The sequence below is a fragment of the Anopheles maculipalpis genome, chromosome 3RL (genome assembly GCF_943734695.1).
Source record: "Anopheles maculipalpis chromosome 3RL, idAnoMacuDA_375_x, whole genome shotgun sequence".
In the NCBI taxonomy this organism is placed as follows: Eukaryota; Metazoa; Arthropoda; class Insecta; order Diptera; family Culicidae; genus Anopheles; species Anopheles maculipalpis.
In genome coordinates, this window is record NC_064872.1 from 29,279,914 (window position 1) to 29,292,607 (window position 12,694).

At 45.0% G+C, this 12,694-nt stretch overlaps 2 protein-coding genes across 3 annotated transcripts in view; one reads left to right on the forward strand and one right to left on the reverse strand.

Annotated features, from left to right (window-relative positions):
* Window positions 1–12,694, reverse strand: part of LOC126565520 (transmembrane protein 242) — a 479,972-nt gene that overhangs the window by 38,139 nt on the left and 429,139 nt on the right. The gene's annotated exons all lie outside the window — the stretch shown is intronic.
* The window catches only part of LOC126564927 (protein vestigial), a 39,252-nt gene that overhangs the window by 25,928 nt on the left and 630 nt on the right, over window positions 1–12,694 (forward strand). Inside the window, exons 4-6 of one of the 2 annotated variants that reach the window (XM_050222053.1) lie at window positions 6,026–6,117; window positions 6,194–6,372; window positions 6,500–6,573. In XM_050222053.1, the coding sequence (XP_050078010.1) occupies window positions 6,026–6,117; window positions 6,194–6,372; window positions 6,500–6,573 (345 nt within the window). The remainder of the gene's footprint in view (window positions 1–6,025; window positions 6,118–6,193; window positions 6,373–6,499; window positions 6,574–12,694) is intronic. The other variant, XM_050222054.1, reaches the window with a different exon arrangement.

Sequence of the window (12,694 nt, forward strand, 5' to 3'; positions counted from 1 at the left end):
ATCACGTCGGTGCGTATTCTCGGCGGTATCAAATTAATTTCTACGGATATTTAACGCATGTTTTACACCAGAGTGAGAGAGAGTGCGTCAGTGCGCGCGCGCGCGCGCGCTCTGATGGCGCTGCCTAAACACGCTGCTGCGTAGGTAAGGAAGGTGAAGGATGCGTGTCCTGGTTGACGGGTTGTTTCGTTGGTTTCTGGTTGGTTGCCTAGAACCGCGCCTCGCTGCCATCAAACGTGCGATAATTTATGATTTCTGTACGCATTTTCATTAACTCGTTTAACTCGTTGTTCGGTAGCGTCTTGGGGATTTCGGGGTACCACCGTGTGCTGCGAAGCCACGAAGATACAGCAGAGAAGTGTGGTTCAATGCGAGAAAACCCTCCTCCTAGCGAAGCGTAACCCTGCGATGATTGTGGAGGACTATTAAAATCATGCTTCATCAGTACACCCAACCCGCTTGGGTTGGGACGGCTACAGAGATGGTGGATCATGTTCGTAAGACGCCGTCTCAGCAGACAATTTATAGGGACTACCCACATGGAGTGACGCGTCCTTTGCTGCTGCTGTGAGGTTCTGGGAGATTTATCCGGAATACTTCTAACATTCGAGCAACTTTTCCGAAACCGCTCACTATGAAGAGTTTTGGCTTTGCACGGTGGTGTGCTGTTTAGGGTGGTATGAATGATTTATACGAAGCCAAAGGTAAGGTACATCATTCCAAAGGGTATCAAGATGAATATCTCCAGCTGCAGGGAGATATATTTTGTTGAAAGTGAGAAGGTTAGGAAGTCTTTAAAATAATGTGTTTTATTCAAGCAAAATGTATGATGCAATGGAAGATGCAATTTGCGGATCACCTATTTTTGACCTCAAAACGATTCACAAGAACTTCTCGACTGCTTGAACAAGAATAGACGACAGCCTCTGTAGTACTCTTGGAAGCAATGGGGGAGAGCACCCATCATGGGGCTTCTCCCTTCCACCATTTGCAATGACATCAAACCCATTACTCATTAATGTCATCATAATCGAGTTTAATTAAAGTAGAGCACTGCATTTAGCACTGCACAGACAGCAGCAGTGAGTATTCCATCCGTCCTTTCCGGCTTGGTGGTTGGTGGCACGTCAAATTGTGGTAATTAAAATATTAATTAACATAATAAGCCACACCTGACGCGTTTGTGTGTGTGTGTGTGCGTGGAAGAGGTTTGCGTATTGAGTGACATTAGACGCTGCCAAAGCCCTTGAGCGGATCAATGTCACACGTCCCGGAAGAGGTGTCGAGCGCTGAAGAAGTCATCAACCGTCTGTCATGTGGCATTTTGTCACCCTGTCACTGGGAAGGGAACAAATTAACCCGTTGTCGTTGGGTATCATGTACGAACATTTCTTCACTGTTCACCTCAAAAAAATTAATAAAAGCGTTATGACAGATAAGCGAAAGAAAATGCGCTTGTTTCGTGTGCATGTGTGGAGCGCCGTTCTACAACCGATATGAAACGGTACGGTGGACAGATTGGAGATATCAATTAGCGTGTTTGAAAAGTGTCGCCCCACCTTCATCATTTTAGGGGGGTATAAATTTAATTTCCAAACTGCGTACGAATGAAGAAAATTTGGCCGAAATTCATACGAGTCATCGAGAAATGCGAGCAATGCTCTCGCCACCCGACGGCGGCCTCGGAGGGTGGGAAGAAAATATTTCCTCCCTTAACCTTTCGGGCTGCGCAAATATGCAAAACAACAAATAGTCTAGTGGCGCAGCGAAGCAGGCGGTGTGCTCGATACCGTTTCCGTGGCCCGTTCGCGATCGTCGATCCCGAACAGATAAATTATACCCTCGGTTGTTGTAATCTCATCAATTCGGGTGTTATACAGATCGTTTAAATTAGGACCGAGTGCCGCATCTTGGAGTGTTTTGTGTGTGCGTGTGTGTGTGTCACAGCAGAATGTGTGTGTGTGTGTGTGTTGAACCCGAAAATAATTTCCGCACACGAGAAGAATGCCACCAATTCGGTGGAAAAATGTTTGAGGGCATGCTTTGCTGATATCCGCCAATGCTAGGTATGCCTCGCTGATGCACGGGAGAAGGCCACACGATCGCGGGAGCAAAGGGTAGTGGGACTTACTTTTTTTTGTCGGTTGCTGCTTATTTGTTTAATCTTTCGTCGTTGCTTGAAACACAACCATGTTGTCACCATTAACATGCATGTAGTACGCACGCACGCAGCCTACGTAACGTCAACAAAAATGCGAAAAGCACAAACAAACAACACCAAAATAGTCAAAAGCCGGGAGGCATACTACCCTGCCACACTCTTAAAGCGGTAGGTTAAATAGGTACACTCTTAGGGGGGAAAAAAGGGAAAAAATTAAATGAATTTTAGCGTCCATGCGAAAAATGCCCCGCAGCCAACGAAGCCGAACGAACGAATCCGCGACAAATTCAGCAGCCCAAAATACTAATAACCTCCTCCCTCCAGCATAAACTCCTGTTATGTTCTTTTCTGCCGTTGGTTTGTATTTTTCCTTTTTTGAAGTATGATTAATTTAATTTTCCCTCCTCCGGAGGTAATGCTTGGATGGATTTAGAATTTTATATTTTTGTGTTCCATGTTAGATGATACAACGACTGAATGATTCTGTTTCTATTTATATTAAATCAAGCGTGCACCGTTGCTGCATTTGGATTTATTTATTTTTAGATTCAGCACTTACTTAGCAAAGGTTTATAACCTCCGAAAAAATTATATATTCTAATATTATGTCAAATCTTTTAAAATATCATTGATTTACTTGAAAACAAGCGAAGTAAAAAACGTTTTATCATACCAGAAAACTTTCAGGGGACAGAACTACATGAAACTGCTTCACAAGTGCTGTGAAAATAAGCTTCATAACTACCGTGTATAAACTAAATTCTAACTAAATTTATCAAATCAGTTTTGAGGATGTTAACGGATGCATAATCATTCAAGATATCTTTTTCATGACGTCCTGACACCACGTAGTTGGATAGTCAGACCTCACAAAGGGGGAAACGGTTAGCATATTGTCCCATCGTGTACTGCCGTTGCTCAAAATCTCGTCTTTTCTGATATTAATATTCAAGATAATCAATTTATTGTGTTGTGTAAAAATTTCCACACACAGAAAATTATAAGCTTCTCCTTGATGCTCTTTGAAATTCACTTCCACTTCCACATTTCGGTTCGATTGATTTAGCGGGGCAGTAGAACGTGCGGTCAAATTAAATCACGCACGTGAATCACGACGCCTTGCTGCTGTCATCCGTGCACGGGACATACAAACAAGGCACAGACAAACACACACACACACAGCCCGTGTTTGCTACATAATGGTGTGGTGCCCTATTTGATAATGCTATTCAAAATATTTGCACCGTTCGAATGCATGAAATAGTCGAAATATCTGTCTACTGTTAACCATCCATCTTGGGGATGGTTGCTTTTTAGTAGCGAAAGGGGAGGGTAGGAGGCGAGTAGTGGGAGAAAAAAAGGAAGGAGGACATGCCGCATGGCAAGAGATGCCTATTTTCCGCGTTTGTCTACATCATCTATAGCAGCAAAGCCCCGAAACCTTGGTGCCATGCGGCGCACGAACGCACATGGCTGTAGGTACCGTGCACCGGCCGACAGATGGCAGCACACGCTGTCACGCTTTGAGCGTTTCGGTTTTAAATTATGCATGTAAACTATTTGAACAATTTCCAATAGTGATGCGGGGCGGTGAAAGATTGGGCGTGGAAAATGGGATGAGAAAACTTTGCTAAACGTCTCTATTTTGTGGTTTGATGCTAATTCGTTTTCAAACGGTGCACAAGAAGTAAAACAAAATTTCAACCTTGGTGCGAGATGTTTTTTTTTTTTTAAGATACTAAGAGACAGCACCAGCCCCGAACTTTGATCGAGCCGATCCTTAATGTGTTTAAATTATTTTTGCGTTATTTTAGAGCAGTGAATCGAAGGGAAGGAAGGCGCAGGCACGGCACCCGCATAGCGATGGTACATTTTGCTGTCCGCCAGTAGATAAATTTGTCGTCTAGTAGTGGATTCGGGGCAAAGCAGCATCCGGAATAGAAAAGAAAAATTAAAACGCTTGTTGTTGCCCAAGCATCGGTTCCACCGGCTGGCTGGCATTCCTGTGTGTGTTCTATGGGGAATGTGTGGAAGGGTGCGGATTGCAGACAGAGCAATTCGACGAAAAAAAAAAGCAACGTGTAAAAATTCGACAAAAATCACCAACCCCTTCTTCTGCGTGATGTTTCTGGGGATGAGGCCTGAGATTCGATTCGCGGGTGGTGGGTTTCATTTGTTGAAATTTCAATTATTGTCAGCACATTTCGGTGATGGTGTCGTACCCAGGGCCAGTGATGGCCGCCAGAAATAGTTGAATGGTGTTGTTTTGCTATGCATTAACGTACTCACATGAATGTACGTAAATTAATTTACGCATCATCGGGTCAGATCCTTGCACCGGACACTGGCATTGAGGTGGGGTGTAGAGTGTAATTAGAGTGTAATAGATCGTGTGATGCTTATTTTTATTTCCATTTCATCGTTCGCATCCACGTGTCAGTTAGCAATCAGGAGCAAATCTATGTGCGAGATAATAAGAACTAGACAGAACATTTCACAGGATACAAGGACAAGTACCAAAAGAAGCATCGTACTTGTAATTCCTTTCTTGTGTCTCTTCCAGCGGTACGATCAGACTCTACCCTCGGTCGGAGCTAATTTTCCCTGAACCAGCATGCAAACTGCAGCAATGCGTGACGGTTGCCATTTTAAACTTTCGATATTCGCACTCGGCCAGCTAGTACGCTCTCCCCTTACTACTTGCTTCTCCGATCCCGATCCCAAGATTCGATCGTCCGCGAAAGATCCGCCTGATCCTTGATGGGTTTCCAGTTTGAAATTCCTGCGATCGGACTTTGCCGATGACTTGCCGCTGTTGGGATAAAATAAAAACTCAATTGCCGCACCGACAGTCGTTAATGTTTTGTTTTAAGCTTTTTCCGCGCCTCGCAGAACAGATCGTTCACGCAAGATTCGAGCGCAAGTGGCTGCTGCGCGAAACCGAACAAACCCCGATGACCGTGTCCCATCGTTGCCGGAAGAAATAAAAGGCCGCCGACTACCCCACTGGGTACCATCGGGCCATCGGTATGTCGGCCCCCATTGCCGAGACTCTCGCGCGCTCTGATCATCTCCTTGTACAACAAACAAACAAACCAACCAACAAAAAAAAAAAAAAACAAAGACCCGATGAAACCTTCGCAAAACGTTTTGCCTGCCGAGTTCTCGCGGGAATGGGGAGCAGAGAAAAATAAACATGGAGCTGCCTGGAGATGTTGGGAATTTTCGCGTGATATTTTTCATCCCCGTTTTTTTTTGTTTTGTTTACTTTGCTCTCTTACTGTGATGTTCTCCTCGTGCTTCCTCCGAGGGTTTTGTTTTGTTACGGCTTTCTTTTTGTGCCTTCCACCTGCGAAGTATGCCATAGCCCTCGGTTACCTCCAGCCCTCGCTTTTGTGCCATTTCAGTTCGGGAGGGAAATTATCGAACGCTGGAATGTCGATGCTTGTTTAATTAGATTTTTCCAACAATTTTCGGCTGGCAAACCATCGCGCGAGAAGGCTGCAGTTGTGCTGGGGTCAGCAGCAAGGGTGGGGAGAGAAAATCGGTGGAAGGAACGCATAGCGAAACCGTCCGTTGGGATCGCGTCCCGGATGTGAAGTTGTTTAACAGGTTGTACGGGCAGCCGGGCCGTCGCGAGAACCAACTGTTCCGGCAATGGTGGATGGGTTGATTTGGGACTTTTGATTCCATTTGGAGTTGCATACAAGTACAGAATACAGGATTTGTGCTGTTGTTTTTAGAAAACTTTCAACCCAATACTATCATCCTTGAAATATTTCACACAATATACTAAGCCCCATTATGGTGGAAATGTTTCAATCTACTAATGCCGTTCTCGCTTCTATTTGCCTTTCGTTTCAGCAGGATACAGTTCGATGTCGAGTAGAAACTTCCCTCCCTCATTCTGGAACAGTAACTACGTTCCCCCAACACCTGCCCCAACGCATCATCAGGTAAGAGTTGGTCGGCAGACCTTTCCTCTTTTGCCGCAAACACAACTGATTGAATGTTCTCTCCTTTGTACCACAGGTTTCCGACCTTTACTCCACCGACGGTGGTTATTCGACGGATCCGTGGCATGCGGCACACTACGGCTCGTACGCACACGCTGCCCATGCGCATGCCGCACACGCCCACGCGTACCACCACAATATGGCCCAATATGGCAGCTTACTGAGGTTACCCCAACAGTACGGACACACGTCCAGGTGAGAATTTTTGGTGTTTTTTTCCGCCCCTCCTCATACTGTTTAGCCTGAATTGGACTGATTTGAAGAAAGATATCTCAAATAATATTGAAGCTAACGATTTGATAATTTCTTTTCTGTTTCGTAGATTACACCACGACCAACAGACGGCACACGCGTTAGAGAGTGCAGCGGCGTACACGAGCTATCCAACGATGGCAGGTTAGTAACTTATAAGACGCATTCTACTACAGAGTCATTTAGCTCTGCAATCAAGGAAAGGGAATTAGTAGACATCTGCAAGTACACTCCCAAATATCCAGAATCCACGGTCATGATGCACTGTCGAGTTCGATTTCACTCTTCGCCCCACGGTCATAAGCGTAACCTTTAATCGGTTCATTTCTAACATCATCGTTTGATGTCCATACGTATTGGAATCTCGCCCTTCCTTCCTTTTTTTTTGTTTCGTTGGACAGGGAACTTCATCACTTGGTTCTGTCTTGTTTTGTTGGGTTTCGCCGCTTTTCATCACTCCTTTTCAATCTGTTTTCCGCGCTGGACATTCCGACGGCAATTTGGTGCTTTGTTCTTCTGTTCGTTCGTCGGCATGCGGAGCTGCATCCACACGGCTGGAACGCGTTGCAACTGCTTGTAGAGCGTCCGTCTGGTGAGGGAAAACAGTTGATTTACATGGGAACGCGAGATGCAACTCGCCCGTGGAGCGGCGTGATTTTTGGATGTGTTTTTGGGCTTTGCTTTTTTGATGCAGAGCGGCCCGTATCGGACCGTGTATCTCTCTGTGGCATGTTTTGTTTGTTTGATGTATGTTTAATCGTCCAAATGAGAAAGTAAGAGCATTGCCGTCGGTACTTTGTTCGATTATGAACAAAGCACAAATCGTAAGTGATGTCTACAAACAAGAGCATCGATTTGATTAGGATCGGAAAGTCATAGATGGGCTTAGAGTTTTATCGTGACCTAATCATGTGCTGCATGACAGCGTGTCTTCAATCAGACTGCAATCGCTCGTAATTGGCTTAAAGATCCTTGTGTGAAGGTTGGACGGCGCCTGTCTTCACACGGTAGAATTGGGGTTCAAATCCCATTCCCAGACCGTGGAACTACATGGTTTAGTTAACCAGCCATTCGATGCCTGCCGTGACCGACCTATTTAAGGTCGTAATGCCATGAAAGACCCCAATCTCATATTAGATTCATCCAGTCAAGGGTTTACTCTTGTCGCGAGTGCATCAATTCTGTAAGAGCCTACGGCTCTCTTTCTTCCTGTACCTCGGGTCACATCTTAGTGGAAAAATTTGTTAAATTGAACCATCCGAATTCTTATTCTAATGCACCTCGAAGCATTACTCACAAATCTCCGGCTAGCCAAGGGGGGGAGGGAGGAGATGTAGTTTAGCTTTCGCTTTGCTGCGACACATTACAGACCGCGCTTCTTATTTTCGATGTCCACCAAACCGGCCAACACCACACCACACCAAGTGTCTATAGCTCCCGACGATACGCAGTGCCGAATCTGGCAGTGGAATGTGCGGAATGCGATTTGAAACAAGCGGCGCGACTACAACGACGACGACGCTGAAGCTAAAAAGCCAAACAAAAAATCCTCGCGCACTGAGGCACCGCTTTTGAAGGTGGTGAAAAAGAGATCGAACTAGTTAGAGAGGGATTTTCTTTTTTTTTCCGGCTGCTGCTGGTGAAGTCAACGCGCGAACCTTGCGCCGAAAAGTGCGCGAGAACCAAACATATTGTCGAATGCTGGTCGGCAGGAGGCAGCAGCAGCAGCAGCAGCAGCGAAAGAATGTCACCGGGAGTCATCGCTGTCGTTGTCGTTCGTCGGACGTCGTCAGGTCGGTGTTGTCGATCGCGACAGATTTTCCGATGACATCTCTACGCTACTGGGGTTGGTTTTTTTTCTGCGTGTTCGGGAGCGGACATATCGCGAGTACCATGTGTGGTGTTGTGCCCAGCAGCGGTGTGCTGCTGGTGGGGCGATGCGAAATTGGGCTTTGGAATGCATTTGCTTTTGCCGTTTTCGTCACCGGGCAGAACATTAGTTCTATCTAGCTAACTAATCGATAACGATGAGCTCCCAGCCGACGGGATCGCCTATGGACAAACAACGGTGAAACACGGCTGGACATTGCGATGAAAATGGGGCATGTATGTATGTCTGTGCGGGGAGGGATGATGTCGACGTTTCCATCATAAATTATCATAAATGCTTCCGAATGGACAGTGTGCGTATGTGTGTGTGTGTGTGTGCGTGCGCGCGCGGCATGATTAGAACCTATCCGGGACAACGGAACGGGGCAGAATTCAAGGCAACACGAATTTACCGACGCTTTTTTGGCGTTTATGTGGCGGCGGCTCCCTTTGACGGTGGCTTGTGCTTTCGCTTGCTTTTCAGAACCGTTTGTGGGTTTTGTGCCGTCATTATGATGGATGGCATGCGGCCAGTGTTAACTTGTAAACTTGCGGCAGTGAAGCGTAGATCTGGGATCTGACTGCGTTACTGGAAAGATGAAGTGACAGGTAATCTTTTGTTGACAGCAGATAAAACTGTTCAAACTGTCAAATAAGTAGATACAACAAAAAAAAAAAAATGACAAGTAAGAAATCAATTTGACAGCTGCTTTTAGTAAGATTAGGAACAAAATAACGCCGAAGATATGCCGGTTATATCATGGCGATAGGACCGGACCGACGCAAGAGTACATTATTGTACACAAATTTTATCGTTGAAGTATAGTTCAGTTTTTATCCGCCAATCCCGGTTTTTGAGCGGAGTTGTTAAAGTTGCTTAAACAAGAAAGCAGGTGACAAAGTTTGTTCTCATATTAGCGAACGGTATTCCCTTTTCCTTCTCATGAAACACTGCCCACCCCAGGAAGGAACTACAAAGCAGCGTACACGGAACTGGCACATACGCATGGATTCACCCTCTACTTGTCAGGATTCAGGGATACAAAATCTAACAGCAGCAAACGTCCTGTTTGATCTAAAGTTTGTCCTTCTGGCGTTTTGTCGCAAAGAACCCCCATACAAAACACACACACACACACACACACAATCAGCGGTGACGTGGTGTGCTTGAGGAGAGGAGTCAAGAGCACTGGAGGACATAAATAATTGCATTTTCCTTACCCGGCATGAATAAACTTTGACCCAAGGAGATGCAAAGTAAAACCCCCGGTCCCGGGATCCCCCTTCTTCTTCTTTGCCCTTCCTGGCAGCTTCACATGTGACGTGGCTCCTTCGAGGAAAAAGGAACCAGATTATAACACACTGGAAACTAATATATATCCCGGACACAACACACTGACAACAACGCTTGGTGTCGGCCTTGCGTACTCGTCGGGGGCTGCCCCTTGTGTATCCACTTGACAAGCGGCCGGTAACTTTTCCGTATGTAGAACACGAACGCAAAGCACAATACTTGCTTTCGCCCTTCCCCTTGGTTGGTAAAAGGAATGGGAAAATTTATGTGACACATGAAAGAAAACTTCTTCTACGCTGTGTCCCTATCCCTGCCGGCTGACTCTTTTTGACCAGTAATGGTGTCGGGTGTGTATCGGAGACATGCAGTTGGAGGATCACAGGACCTTTTCAAGTGGGAGAACACACATCCTAGTCGCTAGGAAAAAGGACATTTTGCTTTGGTGCCGTGTTGGGCACCCATGTTGGGCCATATTTTAGTAGACGAACTTGCGTGAAGCAGGCAGAAGATGTGCTTCTATTGCGTATCCGTAACGTTATCCGTAGGACCTAGTTTCTCTGGATGTCTAGGATGATTTGTAAGCTATTCACACATCGTAACGGGTGGACCACCGTGTCTCCGGCCTCCTTTTGCGTGTGTAGTTGAGAAACCATGCATCCTTTTGATGATAAAATCGATACCCCGGTACGTTGGAAAATAAATTACTAGACTCTTTTGCTTCGCAAGCCTGACTCAGTGCCGCGTTACAAACAGGGCAATGCTTCAAAAATAATCGCAATAATCGAACGGTCATAAATAAGCCAAAATCAAAAGAAAGCATCTTGCCACATTGGGAAGCTTTAAGTGTTGGTATGTTTAATTTATGGCTACCGGAACGATCTGCTTTCCGTTCCGGGCGGACCCAGTGCGTTGTGTTCGAATAAGAAATCTGACCACTTTGTTGAACGTCCGTGAGGAGACATTAATTACAGCACCCAGCAACCGAGCGGTACATTCCAATTATGAAGTAATGATTTTCCTTTTCCCATCTCCATAACCGAATGCTGGCACTTTTTCATTTCTAGCACAATAAATGGATGGTCCGAAAATGAACGACCAAAAACAAATTCTTCAAACAAAACCATAATTTATCCAAAAACGGCAAAGGGAAATGCGTCCAAACTTATGCAAAACCGGTACCTCCCCCCCCCAGCACGCATCTGATGCGTCTTTTAACTTTGCCGCCCGGTGTGGCCGTACACGGTGGAGGTGTCCATCAACATAATTTTCCTGTCCATCATTCCCGAACACGGTAAAGATGAAAGAGGGATGGATCGCCGAACAAAAAAAAAAAGGCCAAGAAAATCTCATTCCGGAACAATTGCGGGAGGGGAAAATTCTTCTTCATAGGGTTTTTTGGCTTGAATTCGCCTGGAATTAAGCAATGGTGGTAGTTTAATTTAATGTGCATCATTTCCCTTCATTTGCACGGTTTTTTTTTTTGTTTGGCTTCTTCGAGTTTTCTAAGCTCACAGCTCACTGAAGGGAAAGAAATGAAAGGAAAGAAAAATTGTATTTTATTTCTATGCGTCCCGAAATTTGTTTTTTTTTCTGAAGAAGGGTGCGCTTATTATTTGGTTCGAAATTGCAGCCATTATTCATTTGGTTACGGACGGGGGCACTAGCTAAAAGTTTGATATCAAGCTTGAAGGGCCTCATTTCGAAACTTCCTGCTCACGCAAAGGCACTGGGGCTAATTAATTTAGTAAATGGTAAATATTTGTCGCTAGGAAACTAGTAATCTAACCGTTTGCATTTAGGCTCCCAATAGAGATTAAGACAAATGTCCTTCATGGACGTCGAACACTCCGCTATAATCCGCAAGCGCCAACCTCCTTAACCTTATGAAGGATTTATGGACACTTATGGCACTTGTGTATCACACAGCAAGTCCCTCTCGTCAACGTGCATTTTCTTTGCCCCATTTGCAGAGTTTCCGTTCCTTTATTGCTGACTACTTCTCTTCTTTTTCGGTGTCCTTTTTTCCCGTGGTCAGTACGGTCCCGGGCCGAAGAAGCCGGTCCAGATCTGCTCAGATACAGGGGAGGAAATAAATAATTTACTGCTCACCCCGTCGTTCGACCAATTGCAACCGAGCCGTGGCTTACGTTTGCCTTGCTTTGCCGTGTTTCGAGGACACGCCCTTCGATGGTGTGCGTTTGTGGTGGTGATTGTGCCACCACCGCATTATGTTGGCGCATAAATATACGGTGGTCGCAACACAACCGACCGGTGGTGAAGGGGGTGATGCCATAAAGAGTCTTCGGTCGGATGTGGCTTGGGTATTATTGCGTGGTGTACGTAGAACCGGATATTATACATTCGTGTATGAAGTATTTTATTTGGAGGTCATGCTCGTTGGTAGTATGATAAGATGAAATGGGATATTGAGTGTAATTGAGGTGTTTTATATTGAGGGATATAATATTTGGACTTTTTTTTACTTTATGTTGAATTAAATTGTATGAATTCTAACAAAGATTTTGGGATAATATGTCTTGACTTCTAATATGACTATATGTCAGTTTGTTTCGCTATACTATCTTAGATTAAAATCAAAAAATCATTTAGAGCATCCATTATCTAAGGAACAATGTAAACGTCGAGTTGGGTACATTCCTGATCACTTAACAGTCAGTCTTGTAAGATTGTGAAATCAAATGTAATGAAAAAATCGAATTTTTGGTTTTCATTTATTTTATAGAGGCTTTGGATCTTTCAGACCTCTTTTGCCTCTAACAAAACCGACTTTTTGGACATATCGTCATGAACCCTTACACCTAGACGTTCTCAGATAATCTTTTTATCTGACGACAAAGATTCTAGACCGGATGAGAAAGATCCAAGGAATCTAAGAAAGATTTCAAGGGCTCCTAGGGCCTCCACAGCTGCTTATTATAAAAGGACTCGTAGCAGGGGCGTGTTGGGAGTTTCGCAGCAGTAACTTCGTAGTAAGGAATCGTATTCGGGTCCCCTGATGTTCGTGTTGAGGCCTCGTTGAAGGAAAGCACCAATCAATTACACGATGCACAGGTGGCCTCGGAATAGCTTATGTTAATTCAC